The sequence below is a fragment of the Schistocerca serialis genome, unplaced genomic scaffold (assembly GCF_023864345.2).
Source record: "Schistocerca serialis cubense isolate TAMUIC-IGC-003099 unplaced genomic scaffold, iqSchSeri2.2 HiC_scaffold_1362, whole genome shotgun sequence".
Taxonomy (NCBI): Eukaryota; Metazoa; Arthropoda; class Insecta; order Orthoptera; family Acrididae; genus Schistocerca; species Schistocerca serialis.
The window spans coordinates 41,705,842-41,731,317 of NW_026047583.1; the positions used below are offsets into that span (position 1 = coordinate 41,705,842).

The window sequence follows — 25,476 nt, forward strand, 5'->3', positions numbered from 1 at the left end:
TATCAAATAATGCACCCTTCGATATAACTGCTTATTGTCCACTTCCCATCACTCTATTCCCAATGTCAACCCAGCTGACCTCTACTTCTAATCCAAAAACCATGGTTGACTCAATGTTTGCTATTGCAAGCTATTGCTATTGCAACACAAAAGTGCCAGAGGCACCAGTAATGATATACAATTAAAAATACTAGAAAGTAAGGCACACCGGTTAGTACATGCTAAGACAAACACTACAAGTGTCTAAGACACTGCGCTCTCACACAACAAGTACGAGGTCTGAATACATTACAGTTATGATACACTAAACTGTTTCATTCACAGTGGCTATATACATACTCTCTCCCCAATAAACAGAATAGCTATAACTCAATTGTTCACAAGTGTATATTATGACTCTTGCCACAGCCACACAGTCAGTATGCCACAGGCGTGCCATAGAAAGCGATCAGGTTCAATTCCTTGTAGAGCCGGGAAATTCTGCTCGGTGGACAGACTGGAATAGGGTACACTCTGCTTGTAGTTCCAGCTGAGGAGATACTCAAGTGAGAAGTAGTGTCTTCAACTTCTGGAAGTTGATAACAGCCTGGAGAGTTGTATACTGACCCCCTAACTCTCCATAGATTTATAGTAGAGGACATCTCTCGAAGAGCATTGCGTGGTCTTCTGGGCCCAATGCAGAGTTCCTTTATCTATGTATATTGTATATCACCACTTGTACACACTCATCAGCACAGTATCATATTGTCTCTTCACATGGCAAATTTTTATTCCCTTGTTTCCAGATCAAGACTTTTCCTCTTCCTCTTCTTCGTTTTTTTTTTTTTTTTTTTTTTTTTACTATTACTTGTACCACACATATTCCACACGGTTTATGCTCACTCCTTCAATGATACTTCCCATCCTCCTCTAGTGTGCGAGTTGTCCCTGCTTTCCTGCGTGTTTCTTGGTTTAAACACCCTTGTTTCAAAAGAGAGTGACAGCTTAGATACAGTCTTGTCAACATTTTGTAATTTTATTTAGCAATTATTGTTTGAGCCTTATAGGCGAATGTCACAAGATATTGTCAACCACTGGATTCACTAGATTGGAATGGGGTTCATGGTAACTTATCAATTCATTTTTTAAGTTGCTGTTATCTTTTTCATCCTATCTTGGACTAGCTTTTCCATACTCCCACTCTATTTTACGTAGCCAAACAGTTATCTGCCCTTGCAAACTTGCTCCTTTACTACCAAGTTAACTAATACTGGGCAGCCTAACAGAAGTTCCAATATCCAGTCTTTCACCACAATTCACCTACACACACTTTTCACTCATTGATTTTCTTTTTTCAATGTCATAAATATTTTGCTTTCACAGACTGCTGTGCTTTGAACATAAAATTGTAGGAACATCTGCCTCACATGTCACTTTTTTTTTTTTTTATTAAAGAATATGTTGCTTGCTTATTCCTATTTGCTTCTGATACATTTCCATTCTCACTTTTATTTTCTTTTGATCCATTTCTTTTTTCTTTGATAGACAAGTCAAACAACAATGGCAATATGTTGCAGCCCCCTGTGTTTCACCCTACTTACTACGAACTTACTTTTCTTAGCTTCCAATTTTATTAGTCATTTGGTTTTTAAGATACTTAAATTAATTGTTTGACCCTGTATTTTTATATCTTATTTTACCTTCGGTTGATAAAGGATTTCTGGTATGCTCACAAAGAGAGAGCTGATTTTCCCACCCCTCACCCCCCTTACCTTGTCCTGAAACAAACTTATCGCCAAGTATCTTGCAGTTTTTTTCCTATTATTAATCTCTTAGTCTAGTCATCAATTTAAAAGTGTCAGTTGTTGGTCCCATTGTCTAATAATTTGTACATTTATACACATGAAGTTCCAATTTTTATTTGGAACATATAGACTCTGATAATCATGAATCACAGTTCAAATGGCTCTGGGCACTATGGGACTTAACATCTGAGCCAAGGCAGGATTCAAACCTGCGACCGTAGCAGTCGCGCAGTTCTGGACTGAAGCGCCTAGAACCGCTCGGCAACGGTGGCTGGCGAATCATAGTTACCATCACACGGACAGAAATACTGTGTTAACTTTAATACAACATAGGGACATAGCTAAAAATGTCTTTACATAATTTCCAGTTCTGATTACTTTCCTTTAATTTAATCTAACAAATAGGTTAGTGTAACATGATGTTGACAGAGGCAAATTATATATACTCACAAATTATTTAGCTAGAGGTATCTGGTTTGTATGTCTGGGAGGGAGGAGGGTGCAAGCTGAAAACTTCAAGAAAAGATTACTCATTTCATACCTGCTGGATTTAACTGCAGTTTATCTCTTCCATATACCAACCACATACCTAATGTGCATGGCAAACAGCTTGAAAGTATTATTCTATACTCAGCATTTGGAACTATCAGTTCCTTCATGAGAGAGGAAAGAGGGATAAGTTTCTGAAGGTCTGGAAGGTCACTCGGACTCCACAACTAATGTGAGGACAAGAGGAACAAATGTCTCTATAAGAAGTTTTGGAATTTCACCTCCTGAAGGTAAAATACTGATCAGTCTGTCAGTCTTCTAGTAATTTTATGGTTTCCTCGCATGAATTTTCACTTGGACATGATTATTCTATGTTTCATCACTCACCTGAGAGATATCTCTGAATTCCCAAAGAGACACACCTTCAAATTGCCATCAGCTGTTATCGGTAAACGGTTGCACGTGCCACAGAAGTGTTCACTCATTGAGGTAATAAATCCCACACGTCCCTTGAAGCCCGGGACATGGTATGCCTGCAAAAAGAAATTGTAAGAAAATAGGTACTGCTGTTGTGAAAATACTATAAATGTGTTGCTCACCAAGTGGAGGAAGGAGAAAATGTGCATTAAGGGGAGTTTGAACGCCCTATCCTGACAATGTTACATTTAGTGACTTAACTTTCCTGTACTTCAGGAACAACTGTAGCCATTGACAAGAAACTTTTACAGGACATTAAACTATATGTTCTGAGTCTTACAATAATTGCATTTCAGCCACTGCTTTTGGAAATACAATTTTTTAATTACACAGTTAAAATTTTGTGTACCTTTTTGTATGTTATTCTAAATAATTTTATTTATACATAACATTATGTTTTTCTTTTAGTTCAGAAGACTCAGGATACATATGTCATTACTCCGTGAAAATTTGAATTTGCTACTTGCCGTAGTTTCGGAGATTTAGGGAAAAATGCAAGAGAAAATGTAAATTTTCAGGAAGAGTTTTTAAAGTTTCAATAGACTGTAACTCAATATATGCTTAACATTTTATTTTTAGTCACTCAGAAGCACCCTGCACCATACTGTATATCATCCTCTTGATCTTTTTTAAGTTTTTTTTGTTTTCTTCTTTCTGGACTCCGTAGTGGCCAACTGTGCTGCATACTCTGCTTTACCAGTGCAAACCTTGTCCATCCCTTCAAATTCTCTGATGCAGTTTGCTCCAGAATTAATTCCCATATGTTGTAGCACTTTCACGCTACCAATGTTGCCATCATTAAAAGCAATAACAGCATGACTGACCCCCACTTTAGTGTCTTCATTACAAGAAAAACATTTTTTGGTCTACATCTACATCTACATCCATACTCCTCAAGCCACCTGATGGTGTAGGCTACCTTGAGTACCTCTATTGGTTCTCCCTTCTATTCCAGTCTCGTATTGTTCGTGGAAAGAAGGATTGTCGGTATGCCTCTGTGCGGGCTCTAATCTCTCTCATTTTATCCTCATGGTCTCTTCGTGAGATATACGTAGGAGGGAGAAATATACTGCTTGACTCCTCAGTGAAGGTATGTTCTCGAAACTTCAACAAAAGCCCATACCGAGCTACTGAGCGTCTCTCCCGCAGAGTCTTCCACTGGAGTTTATCTAACATCTCCGTAATGCTTTCATGATTACTAAATGATCCTATAACGAAGCATGCTGCTCTCTGTTGGATCTTCTCTATCTCTTCTATCAACCCTATCTGGTACAGATCCCACACTGCTGAGCAGTATTCAAACATTGGGGGAACAAGTGTACTGTAACCTAATTCCTTTGTTTTTGGATTGCATTTCCTTAGGATTCTTCCAATGAATCTCAGTCTGGCATCTGATTTACCGATGATCAACTTTATATGATCATTCCATTTTAAATCACTCCTAATGCATACTCCCAGATAATTTATGGAATTAACTGCTTCCAATTGCTGACCTGCTATATTGTAGCTAAATGATATGGGATCTTTCTTTCTATGTATTCACAGCACATTACACTTGTCTACATTGAGATTCGATTGCCATTCCCTGCACCATGCATCAATTCGCTGCAGATCATCCTGCATTTCAGTGCAATTTTCCATTGTTGCAACCTCTCGATATACCACAGCATCATCTGCAAAAAGCCTCAGTGAACTTCTGATGTCATTCACAAGGTCATTTATGTGTATTGTGAATAGCAACGGTCCTACGACACTCCCCTGCAGCACACCTGAAATCACTCTTACTTTGGAAGACTTCTCTCCATTGAGAATGACAGGCTGCGTTCTGTTATCTAGCAACTCTTCAATCCAATCACATAATTGGTCTGATAGCCCATATGCTCTTACTTTGTTCATTAAATGATTGCGGGGAACTGTATCGAACACCTTGCGGAAGTCAAGAAACACAGCATCTACCTGGGAACCCGTGTCTATGGCCCTCTGAGTCTCGTGGACGAATAGTGCGAGCTGGGTTTCACACGATCGTCTTTTTCGAAACCCATGCTGATTCCTACAGAGTAGATTTCTAGTTTACAGAAAAATCATAATACTCGAACATAATACATGTTCTGAAATTCTACAACTGATCGACATTAGAGATATAGGTCTATAGTTCTGCACATCTGTTCGACGTCCCTTCTTGAAAACGGGGATGACCTGCGCCCTTTTCCAATTCTTTGGAATGCTACGCTCTTGTAGAGACCTACGGTACACTGCTGCAAGAAGGGGTGTAAGTTCCTTCGCATACTCTGTGTAAAATTGAACTGGTATCCCATCAGGTCAGCGGCCTTCCCTCTTTTGAGTGATTTTAATTGTTTCTCTATCCCTCTGTCATCTATTTCAATATCTACCATTTTGTCATCTGTGCGACAATCTAGAGAAGGAACTACAGTGCAATCTTCCTCTGTGAAACAGCTTTGGAAAAAGACATTTAGTATTTCAGCCTTCAGTCCATCATCCTCTGTTTCAGTACCTTTTTGGTCACAGAGTGTCTGGACATTTTGTTTTGATCCACCTACCGCTTTGACATAAGAGCAAAATTTCTTAGGATTTTCTGCCAAGTCAGTACATAGAACTTTACTTTCGAATTCATTTAACGCCTCTCGCATGGCCCTCCTCACATTACATTTCACTTCACGTAATTTTTGTTTGTCTGCAAGGTGTTGGCTACGTTTATGTTTGCTGTGAAGTTCCCTTTGCTTCCGCAGCAGTTTTCTAACTCGGTTGTTGTACCAAGCTGGCTCTTTTCCATCTCTTACGATCTTGCTTGGCACATACTCATCTAACGCATATTGTACGATGGTTTTGAACTTTGTCCACTGATCCTCAACACTATCTGTACTTAAAACAAAACTTTTGTGTTGAGGCATTAGGTACTCTGATATCTGATTTTTGTCACTTTTGCTAACCAGAAAAATCTTCGTACCTTTTTTTAATATTTCTATTTACGGCTGAAATCATCGCTGCAGTAACCGCTTTATGATCGCTGATTCCCTGTTCTGCGTTAATTGTTTCAAATAGTTCGGGTCTGTTTGTCACTAGAAGGTCTAATATGTTATCGCCACGAGTCAGTTCTCTGTTTAACTGCTCAAGGTAGTTATCAGATAAAGCTCTTAAAAAATTTCACTGGATTCTTTGTCCCTGCCACCCATTATGAAAGTTTGAGTCTCCCAGTCTATATCCGGCAAATTAAAATCTCCACCCAGAACTATAACATGGTGGGCAAATCTACTCGAAATATTTTCCAAATTATCCTTCAGGTGCTCAGCCACAACAGCTGCTGAGCCAGGGGGCCTATAGAGACATCCAATTACCATGTCTGAGCCTGCTTTAACCATGACCTTCACCCAAATTATTTCACATTTCGGATCTCCATCAATTTCCTTCGATACTATTGCACTTCTTATCGCATTAAACATGCCTCCCCCTTCACTGTCCAGCCTGTCTCTGCGGTATACATTCCAATCTGAGTTTAGAATTTCATTACTGTTTACATCTGGTTTCAGCCTACTTTCTGTCCCTAGTACTATGTGGGCATTGTGACCGTTTATTAATGAGAGCAGTTCTGGGACCTTTCTATAGACGCTCCTGCAGTTTACTATTAGCACATTAATATTGTTATTCCCTGCTGCATTTTGTCTACTCCTACCTTGCCGCATCTCAGGAGGTGTCTTGTCGGGCCTAGGGAGGGAGTTCTCTAACTTAAAAAACCCACATGTGCACTCCACACATACTCCGCTACCCTTGTAGCCGCTTCCTGCATGTAGTGCACGCGTGACCTATTCAGGGGGACCCTACATTTCTGCACCCGATAGCGGAGGTCAAGAAATTTGCACCCCAGATCTCCGCAGAATCGTCTGAGCCCCTGGTTTAAGCCTTCCACTCGGCTCCAAACCAGAGGACCACTATCGGTTCTGGGAACGATACAACAAGTAGCTAGCTCAGATTCCACCCCGCGAGGCTTTCCGCCTACACCAACTCCGCTAACTGCCTGTACGAACTGAGGATGACCTCTGAACCCAGATGGCAGGAGTCATTGGTGCCGACATGAGCAACAATTTGCAGTCGGGTGCACCCAGTGCTCTCTATCACTGCCAGCACGGCCTCCTCCACATCTCGGATGAGACCCCCGGCAAGCAGACAGAGTGAACATTGACCTTCTTCCCCGACCTTTCCGCTATTTCCCTAAGGGGCTCCATCACCCGCCTAACGTTGGAGCTCCCAATAACTAATATACCCCTCCCCCCATGTGCCTCCTCGGACCTTGCTGAAGGAGTGGCCACATGTCCACTCACAGGCAGAACGGGCGATGCCACACGGCCAGCCTCCACACTGACCCTCCGCCTCATGCGCCGCGAATGCCGCTGAACCCGCCACTCCCCTTGGGAAGAGGGTGGCCCAACCGTGCCCGGTAGCCGCAAAGATGTCTTGACAGCAGGGTCAGTGGGTGAAGCATGTAATGTAACACCTGGTGTGTACCATGCAAAGCACCAGACTCCCCACTGCCGCTACACTCTGAGGCAGCAGCCTGAAGATGGCTAACCGCGGCTTCAACACATTCAGCTGTTTGCGAACAGTGGCCAGCTCCTCCTGTGTCCGTACACAGCAGTCACACATCCTATCCATCATAAGAAATCAATTTACTGTAGAGAGTTAATCAACTTATAACTAGACTGCTAATTCACTAAAGGCGGCTGATAGTTGACTAAACTGTGGTTACTAGACACTTCCTGTAGAAAACAATGAAAATAGCACTACCTGTCTCTGGACTGTATTGAAAACAAACACTAGCACTACTGGCACTATGGCTGACTAAACGGACTCTCTCTGACTGTATTCAAAACAAACACGAAATCTATGGAACACTATTACTAGCACCCGACAATTAAAGCTTCCTAAAAGCAAAAACACACGGAAAAGGAAGTGACAAGTAAGAAAAATAGAGTTAATACTTCAATTAGCATAGCTCGCTGCACAGCAGACGTGACGCAGATGGCAGTTACAACGACACTGACACAATAAGATTATTGAACGACTCACTGGGATTTTGAGTCTGACAATGCAGACACTTCTTCAATAATTCCAGATTGCCAGGTCTCTGTAAACAGGTTTTATGATATCCACAACTGCTGCTGGGATAGAATGTTTATGGCTGTATGACCTGTTTGAGTACTGGGCATTGCGGTAATTGCACCATGAACCAGATCTAGGAGGGCAAAGATGGTGTACTGGTTTATCATCAGCTGACAGTCTCTGGAAGAAGGTAGCCCATACTGCCTGCTTCATTTTCAACAAATCCTCAGTATTATTTCTAATGGCAATCTCATAATACTGTTGTAGTTCATCAATCATGTTGTCTGTCAGCCTGCTTCTTATGGTCTTACCACCTGAAAGTTTCTTGTCTCTCAAACTTTGTTTCAACTTCCTCAATCTGGTATCCATCCTCTTCTGGACATGAGCAACACATTCCAGTTCTGTGATAAGCTTCTCACCATAAGGCTGAGTGGCTACTACACTGTTATATGCATTTGAGTCTGCATAACCTAAGAACTTAGTGTAACACACTCCCCTTTAGTTTACAGATCGATTATAAATTTCAACAGCTGCACAGGCCTCCGTACGACTAGTTGTCCTTCATAATTTCTGTCACAGATATGCCCTTCTTCATTCCCTGATTTATACTTATAACAATGTTTGGTTAAAATCTGGAAATCTATTAGCTTTCCAGTATCAACACTGGTCACTGTAGCAACAGAATTCTTAGAACTGCAGCTGCGCTTCTACCAAGTGCCCCAAAAGCTACTGATATGACAATCATACCATCGTTTATTTCAGCAGCTTCATTTGTAGCACCCTTAATTGACTCACATGCAGTGGATTTCACAGCAGCTCCAATAAATCCTGCATACTTGTCCATTTTACAAAGTGGGCGTGGCATATACATCACGACACACATTGTTTCTGCTGCAGTGTGTCCTTTGCCAATAGCTCTCAATCCATAAAACCACCTAACATTTACGTCAAAATAATTATCTTTACACTTATCAGAATTCCAAAATGAATGAGTGTATTTACAAATGGCAGAATTAATGGTAAGTTTCCTGGCTAGTCCATTTGATACCTCAATGTCTTCATGTAAACTAACTGGCCCTCCACATACATACAGCACACACATTCACATAACACCCCTGTTAGGATGTGTAAATGTATCAGAATATAACCTAACCTACCGTTTACATGAGTTTTGTTTTGAGATAACTGTGTTATCACTATGTTTTATTTTAATCTTCGAAGCACTAATGGGTGTTTCGCTAGATACTCATGAGTTTGCCAGTATTTCATTGTCTGCAACTTCACACACCACATGCTGAACACAATGTTTCTCTTTATTCAAAAATTTATTACCATGAAACCCACATTTCTTAAAAACACTTCATTTTGGAGTCATACTTTTTGAGAGATTTACCAGTCTATTCATCACTTCTCCTCGGAAAAACGTTAGCACTTTGATATACAAAGCATGTTTATACTATGAAAAGATACGATACTATTTTTGACAGTGCTACCAATGCAAACACATAATTTAACCTTTATAACACAGCAATCCACAGCTTTCTACAGGGTAGTCCATTGATAGTGACCGGGCCAAATATCTCACGAAATAAGCATGAAATGAAAAAACTACAAAGAACGAAATTCGTCTAGCTTGAAGGGAGAAACCAGATGGCGCTATGGTTGGCCTGCTAAATGGCACTGCCATAGATCAAACTCATATCAACTGCATTTTTTAAAAATAGGAGCCCCCATTTTTTATTACATATTCATGTAGTACGTAAAGAAATGTGAATGTTTTAGCTGGACCCCTTTTTCACTTTGGGATAGATGAAGCTGTAATAGTCAAAAATGGTTCAAATGGCTCTGAGCACTATGGGACTTAACTTCTGAGGTCATCAGTCCCCTAGAACTTAAAACTACTTAAACCCAACTAACCTAAGGACATTACACACATCCATGCCCAAGGCAGGATTCGAACCTGCGACCGTAGCGGTCGTGCGTTTCCAGACTGTAGCGCCTAGCACCGCTCGGCCACTTCGGCCAGCTGCTGTAATAGTCACAAACATATAAGTATGTAGTATCACATAACTTTCCGCCAGTGCGGACGGTATTTGCTTCGTGATACATTACCCGTGTTAAAATGGACCGTTTACCAATTGCGGAAAAGGTCGGTATCGTGTTGATGTATGGCTATTGTGATCAAAATGCCCAAGGGGCGTGTGCTATGTATGCTGCTCGGTATCCTGGACAACATCATTGAAGTGTCGGGACCATTCGCCGGATAGTTACATTATTTAAGGAAACAGGAAGTGTCCAGTCACATGTGAAACATCAACCATGACCTGCAACAAATGATGATGCCCTAGTAGGTGTTTCAGCTGCTGGGGCAGCTAATCCACACATCAGTAGCAGACAAATTGCGCGAGAATTGGGAATCTCATAAACGTCGGTGTTGAGAATGCTACATCAACATTGATTGCACCCGTACCATATTTCAATGCACCAGGAATTGCATGCCAATGACTTTGAATGTCATGAACAGTTCTGCCACTGGGCACAAGAGAAATTACGAGACGATGAAAGATTTTTTGCATGTGTTCTATTTAGCGATGAAGCATCATTCACCAACAGCGGTAACCTAAACCGCCATAATATGCACTATTGGACAACGGAAAATCTACGATGGCAGCGACAAGTGGAACAGCAGCGACCTTGGCAAGTTAATGTATGTTGTGGCATTAAGGGAGGAAGGTTAATTGGCCCCCATTTTATCCATGGCAATCTAAATGGTGCAATGTATGCAGATTTCCTGCGTAATGTTCTACCAATGTTACTACAAGATGTTTCACTGCATGACAGAATGGCGATGTACTTCCAACATGATGGATGTCCGGCACATAGTTTGCGTGCGGTTGAAGCAGTATTGAATAGCACATTTCATGACAGGTGGATTGGTCGTCAAAGCACCATACCATGGCCCGCACGTTCACCGGATCTGACGTCCCCGGATTTCTTTCTGTGGGGAAAGTTGAAGGATATTTGCTATCGTGATCCACCGACAATGCCTGACAACATGCGTCAGTACATTATCACTGCATGTGCGAACATTACGGAAGGCAAACTACTCACTGTTGAGAGGAATGTCATTACACGTATTGCCAAAGGCATTGAGGTTGACAGACATCATTTTGAGCATTTATTGCATTAATGTGGTATTCACAGGTAATCACGCCGTAACAGCATGCGTTCTCACAAATGATAAGTTCACAAAGGTACATGTATCACATTGGAACAACCGAAATAAAATGTTCAAATGTACCTAGGTTCTGTATTTTAATTTAAAAAACCTACCTGTTACCAACTGTTCGTCTAAAATTATGAGACATATGTTTGTGACTATTACAGTGCCATCTATCACAAACTGAAAAAAGTGGTCCAACTAAAACATTCATATTTCTTTATGTATTACACGAATATGTAATAAAAAATGGGGTTCCTATTTTAAAAAACACAGTTGATATCAGTTTGAGCTATGGCAGCGCCTTATAGCAGGCCAACCATTGCGCCAGCTGGTTTCCCCCTTCGAGCTAGACAAATTTCGTTCTTTGTAGTTTTTTCGTTTGACACTTATTTCGTGAGATATTTGGCCCGGTCACGATCAATGGACTACCCTGTATATAAAAAATTACCGATTTTATTAGGTCTTGAAGTAATGCATGTAAAAATTTTAACATTTTCAACTGGTGTATATTATATTTTAGAAAATAAAATGAAATACTTCTCACACAAGTTTATAAATAATATACATATCATTTTATTTGGAAAATGGCAAATTTTATAATCAGATAAAAACCCGAAAAAGTGAAAAAGAATGTTTTCCCCTTCTAACTCCCCTTAAAGTTATGGAAATGTGTAAGCTTTCGGAGCCAGTGGCTTCTTCTTCTGGCAGAAACAATAAGGGGAAGGAAAAGGGAAGAAAGAAAAGGATTGTCAAGGTTTAGGAAATGGGGAGAGTTGCAGAAAAGCTGCAGAGAAACCCAGGCCAGGACAGACTTACTGAATGGGATGAGAAATATGTAACTAAACCAGTCTATCTCTCATACCACCAGCAGATGTGAAGTATTCTTGTGATTGGTAGTAAGTCATAAACATTAAATTATTTTCAATGTATGTTCATACGTAATACTGCACGTACCTTTGAGGTATCATTGGGCCCATTGGGAAGAGGATCAAAATTAGGCCACTGCTTTCTAATTATTTGGAGCATTTCACAAAATGAGACCATCTTCCCATCATTCCATTTGTTGCCGCTGAAAGGCATGTACTCGATAAATCTTACATCAACATTTTTCTCTTTTGTTAACTCCACAAAACTGCACACTTCATCTTCATTAAAACTTCGCATTACAACACAATTTATCTGTGGAAGAAAGACACCATTAAAAACTTGGTATCAGATAAAGCATGGTTTAAACAGAGTTTGAAAGACTTTTTGATAGATAACTCATCCTACTCGATAGATGAATATCTTAACAGTGGCTGTTAGGCCAGCTTAAATAAGAATGTCTGTTAGATTTCAGTTCTGAGAGCACTTTGTCATAACAGTCAAGATTATGTACTTTTTGTTTGATAAATTTATTAATAGTGCATAACAATGTTTCAGTCTGACAGCGTATCAATTCTGAAAATATTAGCTGTTCCAGTTTGTATTGTATTCACCTAGTTTGACAATCTCCTGACAAATGATCAGGGTATTCAAATGTTTTATATTTTTTATGTTATACTTTCTGGCATGTTACTCACCCATGAGAATCGTCTCATGTTTTGGGTCTTGGAACAAAAGCTGAATCTAATCTAATCTAACCTACAAAATAATGGTTCTACAAGTCTGTTGTTATATTTGTATACCTCACTGATTCTGTTAAATTAATCTTTTTCTCTCTTTTAAGAGAATGTCTGAATTTATCTTAGCATGCCAAGCTGTTAACCTTCTTAACAATTTATGAAAATTAAACTACATACATCTTCAATCTTTTTCCCCACTCCAATGCACACATCTTTTGCTGAAGGTATTATTTTAACTATTACATGAAATTAAGAAGCTTTCTTGAAACTGTGCTGCCATTTGTGAAACAAAGTTAAAAGTGTTCTCAAGATAAAAGGTCTTCACAAAAGGAGCATTTAGTATCTGTGCAGGTGGTAATACTGACAGCCATCATATAAACAAGCCCAAATGGTAGAACATCCTGCTTTACACATACACGCAATGGCAGAAAAAAGGAAAAGAGCACACCTTTCATTCAAGCATTGAATATATAAACTGATGAGACAAAACACTATGACCTCATGTTTGATAATGTGTTTGTCCACTGTTGGAACACAATACAGCAGTGATTTTGTGTGGGACAAGTTCAACAAATTTCAGGTATGTTCCCAGCATTATGTGAGGTATGTTCCCAGCATTATGCAGCACCGCATGTCTAAGCACAGGTCATGTAATTCCCATAAATTGCAGATCAGTGGTTTCTGGGTGCAGAACTGGTATCTGATAGCATTGCAGATGTATTCCATCAGATTCAGAAGGGGTGAATTTGATTCTGGCCTCGTGACACTGAAAGTCATATTGTTGAAACATGTCACCTTCATTAGGGACAGGGTGCGGACAGTGCACAATAATGTTCACACAGAACAAAGCTGTTATGGAGCCTTCAGTTACTACCACAGGACCCATAGAAGACCAGGTGAATGTCCTCCATAGCATAATATTGCTCCCACTGGCCTAAGTCTGTAGCAAAGTGCACCTTTCAAGCACCAATTCACTCTGTTGAGAGTGTATGTGCACAAAACCGTCACGCAGGTGTAATGCGAAACTCGAATGATTCAACCAGATGACACATTTCTATTGATTCACTGCCCAATCTCAATGCTCCTGAGCCACAGAAATTGTAATTCAACTGTGTTGTCAACATGGGAACATACAGGGGTTGTCTGCAGCAGAGCCCTATGTTTAACAATGTGCAATGGATGGTGTGCTCTGAAATACTCGTGCTTCCACCAGCACTGTGTAGCTTCCTCAGCTGAATGTCATCTTTTTCAAAGGAACCATCCCAGAATTTGTCTTAAATCATTTAGGGAAATCAAGGAAAACCCAAATTTTGGTGGCCCGGTGGGACTCAGGTCCGTTGTCCTCTCGAAGGCAAGTCCACTGTTTGACCACTGTGGTGGCATGACCTAGTCTTAATTAAGCCAGAAAATCTTGGGAAATGCTGACAGATTTAAGATATAACAATTTAAAACAATCCTTTCATGAATTTCACTACAATTTTCTGCTCTTTTGAAAAACAATTTCTTTTGACTGTTTTGATGTTGTTTAGTATGTTTAAATAATGATGGCAGGCTCTATAAAAGGGCAGTTCGGCTTTTAAGTTTAGTTATACTGTTTTAAACTACATCCTTCATCTATTTGTCCACCCAGAAGTGCTATAGGATGTAACTTGAAGACTATGGTGAGGTGGTGGGGGACAGTCATGTGTTGAGGAGGAGGTGCTGCCAGAAATGAAGTGTGTGAGGTGACGTTATTGACACTGCATACAGGGAGAATAAAAATACTCTATTCCATATTCATTCACAATCTACGTCTGCCCCCATATGGTTTTACTTTTCTCCAATAAGAAAAAAGAAATTGTCAGTAACTGTCTCTATAAGGTCTTAAAAGGAAACAAACAATAGAAAATCTAGGCTGGAATAATGACCATATTATAAAAAAGATCCATTGCTATTCACTGTACACAGGAAATGTTAGGTCACAGACAAGCACAACAAAAAGACTACTAAACACGTAAGCATTCGATCAGAAAGTCTTCTTCGTAAGTGGACAAAACACACATACACACACACACACACACACACACACACACACACACACACACACACACACATATGACTGTTGTTTCTCCCATGATGCGCAGTTGCTCCCAGTCTGGCCCTAGCAGCCAGAGACCGTGGTCATGTATGTGTGATCTGCATTTGCGCGCATGTGTGTGTGTGTGTGTGTGTGTGTGTGTGTGTGTGTGTGTGTGTGTGTGCGTGTGTGTGTGGGAAGGGGGGGGGGGGAGGTTTGCACCAAAAGCTTACGTGTTTAATGGGTGGTGTATTTTTTTTTTTTTTCCCCTGCCTGCAACACAACATCTACACTATACAGTGAGTGCCAATCTATCCTTTTCATAATACTGTCGTTACCACCTTGCCAAGAGGCATATTGTGGAGTAATCCGAAGGGCTCTACTAATTTGTACAAGAGGAAGGAGAGCACAATCTCAATGTAAGTTTTTAGAAAACTGGTATGTGCATTACTTCTGCAAACCTTTCAGAAAGGACACAGTATGCACTTCATCCAGCAAGATGAGTAATAAACAATATTAGCAATACTGCATCAAACTTGTTCACTTTCATCTTTGGATTAAACATTCGATTTCAGAGAGTACAGAATTTGGCAGAATCAAATTTTGGGGATATGTGGAACTGGGACAACGGCATATTTTTTACCCATTCACAAACTAAGCACTGCTGATTGCTACTTTTATTGTGTCTGCTGCTGCAATGCATATATGAAACTGTAAGTGCAGCATCTATGATGGAATAAAATGTTATACAAATGAAACAAACAGGCACAGTGAAATAGAGTAGTATGGCTCATCATTTCGGTCTCACAGATTAGCAGGTGTTGACTTGAAAGATAATACTTAAGAAGTTGAATCCAAAGGAGAGGATGTACCGTATTTACTCAAATGTAAGCCCCATTTTTTCTGGTTTTTGTAATCCAAAAAACCGCCTGCGGCTTAGAATCGAGTGCAAAGCAAGTGGAAGTTCTGAAAAATGTCGGTAGGTGCTGCCACAACTAACTTTTGCCGTCGAATATATGTAGCGCAACACAGGCATGCTTCGTAGGCACAAAGATAAATACTTGCGCCAAAACCTCTGCGTCAGTAAATAAATTAAAAAAAAAAGGTGGAAGACGATTTTCACACATTATCCAACGAAGTAAATATAAATTCCGTATTGTTCATCTTCGAATGTAGCAGAACTTCAATGTATTACGAAAATCCGACTGGCAAGACTGTTTCAGATGTTTGTCAATATGGCCAACTCTACGTTCTGAATTTTTTCCTACCTGTGAGAAGAGATGGTTGCTTATAGGAACCTGATGAAATGTGAATCACATGCAGTATTCTCTTCATCATAAGAGTAATACGAATATAAACATGTTGCCACGTATTCTTTCGTGTTTGCTGCTATCTTATTTAAATCCTGTCTGCCTAATAAACTACAAAACTAGAGTGAGACAACAGCAAATGTGGAAGAATATACGTATGGTGTCATGTTTATATTCGTATTATTCTTATGCCTAATAGTGATACAGTCAGAACTGAAGCACGGCAACTGACTAGATTTTTAAATCTAAGATGACTCTAATTTCTGTGCAGAATTTGATGTACTAAAGAAGCGGCCGCAAAGATTTTCAAACGGAGATAAATTTTCGCCTAACTCTCGTTCAGAACATGTTCTATCATACGCAGTCTATTATTTGGTTCTTGTTGATCATTATCAAAGAAAGCAGCAGTGTAAGTAACAACAAATAGTCTCTTGCCATTGTTTCGCTAATGAGATGATTTCTCTCTCTTTTTTTTTTTTTTTTTTTTTTTTAATTGTAAGCGGTGGTAGCGTGCATAAAAGCAAGCCATGCCGCGAGTGACGACAGGCCACAAACACGCACTATCAGAATGCGACAAACAATGCATGACACAGTACAGTAATGTATTTTCAGCTTAGAGTGACATAAACGCCTATAACAAGGAAAACGGCACTTATCAGATCAAAGCAAAATAAGCAATTGATTCAAACCAGACGAAGCACGTGAAAAAGGAAGGGTACCAGTATAAATACGGACGAAGGGCCTGACGCATAGCAAAGGCTACCTGGTAAAGCTTAAGTGCTAAGCTTACGACTCGAACCAAACTACTGTAGCTGTATCGTCATTCATTCGACCTAAATTGTGTCTCATATTACAATGGACCGACTTTGTTTCGATTTGGAGGTGCAGCCTAAAACTTTTCTCTCCCCTTGAACTTCGAGTCTCAAATTTCAGGTGCGGCTTAGATTCGGGAATTTTTTTTTTCCTTCCTTTATTTCGAGTCTCATTTTTCAGGTTTGAGTGCAGCTTAGATTTGAGTAAATACGGTAGGTGGTATTTCACCTAATTCTGACTATGAAATAAAACAAAGTACGGCAGGGAGCTCTGACGAATCAAAGAGCAGCGATGAAGATTCTGATGAATAGTAAAGTATGAGTTAAGAAATAAGATGCTACTGAGATCGTAAATTTTTGTTGTGTTGATGAATCTGTTAACAAACATATTCAAAAATGCACTGAAACATTGGCACATGTAGTGTTGGTAGGTGATAAACTGTCATTACGGTTAGAGGAGCTACGTATTTCTTGCTGTACTACTCCTACATGACACTGTATCTGAAGGTACAGAATGAATCTTCACTGGCTAGAGAAATGGGTAACACAATTTTACAAGTCTCTGCTGTCATGTAATCTCTTCAGGGAAATCATGACTGTACTAAGATTCGGTTTGTGGTTGACAAGGTCAGAGTCATTAAGAAATGCAAGGCAGCTACCATGTCAGTCCTAGAAGAGAGAGACGTAGCAAACTGTCAAAGCATGTACATTCCCGGTCCATATGTTTGTGGTGATGTAATAACCAAGTAATACTGAAGTGTGATCCAAGTCGCACAAATATGGCTTTAATAATAACCTCCAAACAATATGCCTCTAAGGACTCAACAAGACACAGAACACTGATGTGCACATTACAAACTAGAATCACACAGAGAATCAGTCAGCACTGTTCCACACTAATATATGTGCGAGTCACCAGCAGATGGCATGGCAGCGACCGCGCCACACGCTTGGCTCACAGAGACAGAATCCAGCAGCCAGCCTGCAATGATCAGTGGGTGACCAATTTAAAGACGCATGTACGGCAACACCACTCTCGGTGCACTCACACTGACATGTACTAGTAGCACGATACAGCAGTGATGAGCAGTAGTACCCCTCCTGTCTTGCGCGCCTTTTATCTGGCTCTACAATTTACTTTCCTAGACCCACACAAATGCCTGATCCTCCTAATTCAATTTGCTCTGCAGACTATTTAAAATTCACAAAGAAAAAGGAGCCAAAATTGCACTTTGTGTGCCAGTTACTTTCCAATACATTGCCACCAGCTGATCTTATTTAAGAATACTCAACTTTCGTAGCCATACTTACAGCACATCCTTTGCTTCCTGGCCTAAATCCAAGTTAACTACCAGCCCCCCTGCCCCCTCCCCCCCCCCCCCACACACACACGCCCCTGCCCCCCCTCCCCCCCCCCTCTCCCCCCTTCCCAATCAGCTAGTTGTGTGCTGTTATCTCATGTCACACCCTAGTCTATATGAGTGCCCAGCTGTCTGTCGCCTGACCCCTCTACCTGCACCCCTAGCTAACCCACAGATGGCTCCCCACTCTCCCACGAGCCACTAAATGCTGCCCTCCAAACCCCTCCCATCTCTCTCCATCCCTCACATTGCCTCAACCCACCCCATCCTACCCCACTCTAAAGCCCTACCTCACTCCAGAACACTCACCATGGGCCAGTAAAGAGCTGGCAGTTGAGCGACCACAGCATAAGGAGACATGCATGTGCATGTGAGTGAGTGTGTGTGTGTGTGTGTGTGTGTGTGTGTGTGTGTGTGTGTGTGTGTGTGTGTGGTGTGCACGCGCGCGCATGTTTTCCCTACAGCTAGAAAAAGAAAGTGCATTCTGGAAGCTCGCCAAGCAACGTACCTTTTAGCTTGGAAGGTAGAAGACGAGGTACTGGTGGAAGTAAAGCTGTGAGTACGGGTCGTGAGTCATGCATGGATAGCTAAGATGGTAGAGCACTTGCCCACAAAAGGCAAAGGTCCCAAGTTTGACTCTTAGTCCGGCACACACTTTTAATCTGCCACGAAGTTTCATATCAGTGCACACTCCACTGCACAGTGAAAATCTCATTCTACAAACCTTTTGTTCGTGTGCCTATCAATGAGACAGTGCTTCTGCCTTTTGGTGAGCCATCTGCTTTATTCCTAAATAATTCGTAATTTTCAACAGAAACTTTCCGTACGTTATTATTGCATCCTACATTACAATATGCAATTTCCACAATATGTGGTCATCTGTGAATATAATGGGGGTAACAACTGTAGGAGACCAAAAACTGACTGCAGTAAGCAAGTTCAATTTATTGTACGCTGTAGTAGTTACGCAGAGGTGAAGAGGGTCACACAGGATAGGCTAGCATGGGCAACTCCATGAAACCAATCTTCAGATGGAAGATCACAACAATAAAAACATTTGATTCAGCATACACCAGACTCCAAACAGCGTACACAACCTGTATGCTCAGAAACACAGAAAATCATATTGGTTCCATCAGCAGGAAACTTCAACCCGTAATTGTTGTGGAACACTGTGGCGATTTTGTTCATTAATAAAACCCAAAACTCGGGAGTAATAAGAAAGTATTGTTGTAACTTCTTATCAACCTCATTACCAAAATACATATTAAGAAGACTGGTAAATTTTTATTTTAAAGGGGTCACTCCAAAGCGCCACGAAAGTATTTGAGCAATGTATAAAATTAGAGAATAGGTGCACAATATTGAAAGCCTATCTACATTATCTATATCTGCATGACTAGTCTGTAATTCACAATTGAATGCTGGCAGAGGGTTCAGAGAACCACCCTCAACCTATTTATCTACCATTCCACTCCCCTACAGCATTTGAGGAAAAACAAACACTTCAATATTTCCGTACAAGCTCTGATTTCTCTTATTTCATTACAATGATCATTTCTCCCTTTGTAAGAGGGCTCTAACAAAATATTTTCACATTCGGAGGAGAAAGTTGATGATTGAAATTTTAAGAACCTGCTCCAGCAAAATGCTTTTCCTTAATGACTGCCACCCCAATTCACATGTGATATCTGTGGCATGCACTTTCCTGTTTCCCAATAATACAAAATGAGCTGCCTTTCTTTGAACTTTTAAATGATGTCCTCTGTCAGTCCAATCTGGTAAGGATCCCACACCATGCAGAATACTCCAAAAGAGGACAGACAAGTATAGTTGTAGATAGTCTCTTTAGTAATCCTAATCTTCTAAATGTTTTGCTATTAAATCACAGTCTTTTGTTTGCTTTGCCACCGCATTATCTATGTGAGCATTCCAATTTAAGTTATTTGTAAATGTAATTCCTAAGTATTCAGTAGACTTCACAGCCTTTAGATCTGTGTGAATTATCATGTAAACAAAATTTAGTAGATGCCTTTTACTACTCGTGCAGATGACATAAAAATTTTTATTATTTAAGGTCAGTTACCACTTTTTGCATCATATGGATAGGTAGCCTAAATCATTTTGCAGTTCATTTTGATCATCTGATCACTTTACAAGACAGTAAATGATTTGCGAGACTGTAAATGATAGCATCATCTAAGAGGACTGCTCAGATTCTCTCTTAAATTGTTAATGTAGATCGGCAACAGCAGGTGGTCTATAACACTTCCTTGAGGAATGTCAGATATCACTTCTGTTTTACTTGACGATTTTCCATCAATTGCTATGAACTGTGACCTTTCTGACAGGAAACCACACATCCAGTTGTACAACTCAGACAATACTCCATAGGCACACAATATGATTAGAAAATGCTTGTGAGGAACTGTTTCAAAAAGTCTTCTGGAAATCTACAAATATGGAATCAATTTGAGATCCCCAGTCGACAGCACTTATTACTTTGTGTGACTAAAGAGCTAGCTGTGTTTTAAAAGGTCGATATTTCTGAATCTATCTTAGCTATTTATCAATGAATCATTACCTTTGAGATAATTCAAAATATTCAAACACAATATATGTTCCAAAATCCTAATGCAAAACAACATTAGTGATATGAGTCTGTTATTTAGTAGATTACTCCTCTTTTCTTTCTTGAGCATTGGTGTGACCTGAGCAACTTTTCAGTCTCTAGGTATGGATCTTTATCAAATGAGCGGCTATATATGATTTCTAATGGAGCTATTGTATCAACATTCTCTGAAAGAAACATAAATGGTTTATGACACTGAGGAGAGCTACTACTAAGTTACTCACAGTTGCAGTTGTTCTTGATTTGAATACTGCAATATTTACTTTGTTGTCTTTGGTGAAGAAATTTCAGAAATCCGTGTTTAGTAACTCTACTTTAGTAGCACTGTCATCAGTAACATTACCACAGCTATTGCGCAGTGAAGGTATTGGTTGTGTCTTGCCATTGGTGAACTATACATTCAACCAGAACCTCTTTGGATTTTCTTCCAGATTTCAAAACGAAGTTTCACTATGGGAATTATTAAACACATCTTCCACTGAAACCCACCCTAAGTTTCGAGCTTCAGTAAAACATCGCTAATCTTGGAGATTTTGCATTCTTTTAAATTTTGACATGCTTTTTTTCATTGCTTCTGCAGCTGAGTTTTGACATATTTTGTGCACCACCCTTTTAATTTATTTGGTATCCATTCAATTTATTTGGTATATATCTCTTAATTGATGTCGATACTATTTCTCTGAATTTAAACCATCTCTGGTCTACACTTACATAGTCAGACTTGAAGGAGTAGAGACTTAGTAGAGACCGTCACCTTGGAAGGCATCAAGTTAATTTTTATCTGCTTTCTCATTAAATGCCCTATTGTATACGGCTGAAAATTAATAGAGATAAGGCAAACAGAATGTGCAAAGTAAGTGGAAATTACTCGTCTCTTCCCCGATTACAGTGCAATAGAAGATACTACAAGATGTTGACAGATTGCCATATCTCGGTAGCTTTATATGTAATAATGAGGTCACAGATGCAGAAATCACCAGCAGAACTGGAAAATCAGTCCATATGGCAATTAGGTCTGTAATATGTCAACAAAGCTTTGCCTGTACTCCTTTATTGTTTATATTTGTGAGACTTGGAAAATGTCAGTAAAATCAGCACACAGTCTCCATATTTTTCACCAACAATGCTAGAGATGAATTCTGAAGATGTTAACCCGACCAAGTTACAAACGATGTAGTGCTGAGAATACGAGGTCTACACAGCCTGCACAAAATTATTGTTGAAAGAAGACTGAAGATTGCAGGTTATGTTCTACACATGTAAGGTGGAAGAATCCCAAAATCAACACTGTTGTGGAAATCAATGGACAGATACAGATGTACAGGAAGACCTTTTAACACCTGGAACTTTTGCAATGAATCTTCAATGCATGGACACAAACTTGGAGGAAGGTGAGAACTTGGCAGCTGATCGAGTGAACTCTGTGAAACCAGTTCCTTGTATGGTACACAGCAAATCTGAGTAAGTTAGTAAGTAAGTAAGTAAAGTAAGTACAACTGGGGATTTTGCAAAACTGTTGGATGATCGATATTATTGTCTAGATTTGACACTGTTGGACTTCTACCTTTTCCTTGATGTGTATTCTTCAAATTGTGAGTTTTATGAGAAAGCTGATAGGTACTTACCAATCAACCTTCCCTCACATGAACTGACATTGTCTCTTTATAAATTCTACTGTGCTAACAATTATCTACTGAGAATCCTCGACTAGGTCTCCACAGCTCAAATGAGCCAGTTTCTTTTAAATTTCTGTCTTTGGCTATAATTGTCTTCCAAGTATGGTGACACAACATCCTGTCATGAAACTTTTGCCTTTACATTTGTTTACTTTTCTGGACACTGCCTTTTTCTGCACTGTGCACCAAATACACTATGTGAGTAACGCCCAAGCTCCAACAACCAATCGTGAGCTGTAAACAGTTGTACACTCTACCAGGGCACATAACAAACAATTAACATTTGTTTTTTAGTGTTCTAAGCTGTGAGGTCATCAGCGGACAAATAATTTAGTACCTATTCCTAGGCAGCCGGAGTGGCCGTGCGGTTCTAGGCGCTACAGTCTGGAACCGAGTGACCGCTACGTTCGCAGGTTCGAATCCTGCCTCGGGCATGGATGTGTGTGATGTCCTTAGGTTAGTTAGGTTTAATTAGTTCTAAGTTCTAGGCGACTGATGACCTCAGAAGTTAAGTCGCATAGTGCTCAGAGCCATTTGAACCTATTCCTGACGTGCTGTTGTTTGGAACAACAACTGACATGATCCAAAATATTACTTTCTTTTATTATAGCTTCACTTTTATTTTGTCTAATGATTACTAATTTCAGTATCAAATTCCATCATCAAGCCACTATATGATCAGAAAGCATAGTGTATCATTAAAATATTGTTTAATAAACAGATTACCATTATATCATCATTCCTTAAAGTAATGTCCAAACTGGAAGGACAGATGATTAATTTTGAGTATATACAAAAGTCAGAGTACTGAACCGGATATGAAAGAAGGAAAACCAGAAGGGCAGTGAGAGACGGGTGCCTTCTATCACCTTACTTCCTTAATATGTTCATCAAGGAAGTAATAACAACAACAAAGAAAAGATGACAAGAATCAAAAGGTAATTTCTGGAATACTCCAAGGAAATGTGATAGGGCCATTACATTTACAATGTATATAAATGATCCAGTAGAAAGTGTCAGAGGCTCCTTAATATTGTTCACAGGTATTACACTTGTCCATAAGAAAGTGTCAACAACAGAAGACAGTATCAATTTGCACAATGACCTGCAAAGGATTGGTGAATGATGCAGGCTCTGGCAGTTGACCCTGCACATAAATAAATGTAACATATCACACACACACACACACACACACACACACACACACACAGGAAAAGAAATCCAATACTGTACAACTACACTATTAATGACAAATTGCTGGAAACAGAATCTACCACAAAATATCTAGAAGTAACTATTCAGAGCAACCTTAAAGCGGAATGATCACACAAAACAGCAATAGAAAAGCAGATGCCAGACTAACATCCACAGGAAGAATCTTAAGTGAATGTAAATTACCCCTGTGTCCTTACCCTGTACGACTGACAGAAGAGAGAAAGAAGATCCAATGAAGTGCGGAGTGTTTTGTCACAGAATCATTTAGTCACTGTGAGATCATTACAGAGATGCTCAGCAACTCCAGTGGTAGATGCCATAAGAGAGCAGTTGTGCATCACGGAAAGATTTACTACCCATGTTTCGAGAGAGTAGTTTCTGAGAAGAGTCTGACAACATAATAGTTTCTCTCATATACAATTCACGAAATGATCACGAGAAGAAAATTTGAGAAGTTAGAGATAATACAGAAGCGTACTGACAGTCATTCTTCCCAAACACTGTTCACAAGTGGAACAAGGCAGAGGGGGTCAGTTGGTGGCATGAGACGTACCCCCTGTCACACACAGTTAGGTGGTTTTTGGAGCATGATGTCGATATGGAGACTTAATTGCATGCATATACACTGCAGACTGACGACATCACAATAGTAAATCAGAGTAGGAACTAAATAAAATGTTTCAGGCCTTAAATCAAGAAATGGTAAAACTAAAGCTAAAAATGAATACAAAGAAGACAAAATTTATGGCTACAGACAAGAAAGGAGGTGGAGGCAGGACTGACGCAAGAACAGGCAATGAGCAACTCAAGAAAGGAACTGAAATTCACTATCTCAGTAGCATTTTGCAAGAAAACAATCAATATTTCAAGGCATTCAAGAAAAGAATAGCACAGGTGAAGAGTTCCTTCCAAAATAAGAAGAAGCTGCAACTGAATAAACATATCAGCTCCCACATTAAGAAAATATTTGTAAAGACCTTTGTGTGGAGTGTTCTGACACACAGATGCAAAATCTGTACATTAGAAAAGCCAAAGGAAGCTCACCTCAAACCTGCTGAAATGTGGTTCTGGAGGAGAAGTACAAGAACTAGCTGCATTGACAGAAAAATTAAAGGAAATAGGAGAGAAGAAGGAACCACTGAAAGTTATAGGCCAGAGCAAAGCAAAATACACTGGACACTTAACTGGAGATGGTAATCTTTTAAAAAACATTTCTGAAGGCAAGATCATAGGTAAGAAAACAAGGGGATGACTGAGAACATCCTACTTAAACAATATGATCAATGAATGGGATTTTCTTCACACATGGAGATGAAAACAACTGCTGAAGAGAGGAAGCTGTGGCTGCAGAGACAAGGTTTAACCTTTTGGAAGAGTAAGGACAAACTAATACAAAATATGATTCTGCATGGCAGCTACATATGGAATAAATGACAACTTCTTGTGTGCATTCATCAAGTCACTTACCCCAGTAGGTGTCTTATCTACTAAAAGTAAAGGTCACTGTTGTGCTTTCAATAGATGTGAACTGCACCCTGAAAATGGTATGTCTAGTTTGCAGTTGTACAGAAGCGTTTTATTTTGCAAAATGGTTCAAATGGCTCTAAGCACTATGGGACTTAACATCTGAGGTCATCAGTCCCCCAGACTTAGAAGTACTTAAACTTAACTAACCTAAGGACATCCCTGCCTGAGGCAGGATTCGAACCTGCGACCGTAGCAGCA

At 39.9% G+C, this 25,476-nt stretch overlaps 1 protein-coding gene across 1 annotated transcript in view; it reads right to left on the reverse strand.

Moving 5' to 3' along the window:
• The window catches only part of LOC126440373 (molybdenum cofactor biosynthesis protein 1-like), a 77,337-nt gene that overhangs the window by 32,260 nt on the left and 19,601 nt on the right, over positions 1 to 25,476 (reverse strand). Inside the window, exons 5-6 of the mRNA XM_050090661.1 lie at positions 12,040 to 12,264; positions 2,661 to 2,806 (exon numbers count right to left, since the gene is read on the reverse strand). Coding sequence (XP_049946618.1) covers positions 2,661 to 2,806; positions 12,040 to 12,264 — 371 coding nt within the window. The remainder of the gene's footprint in view (positions 1 to 2,660; positions 2,807 to 12,039; positions 12,265 to 25,476) is intronic.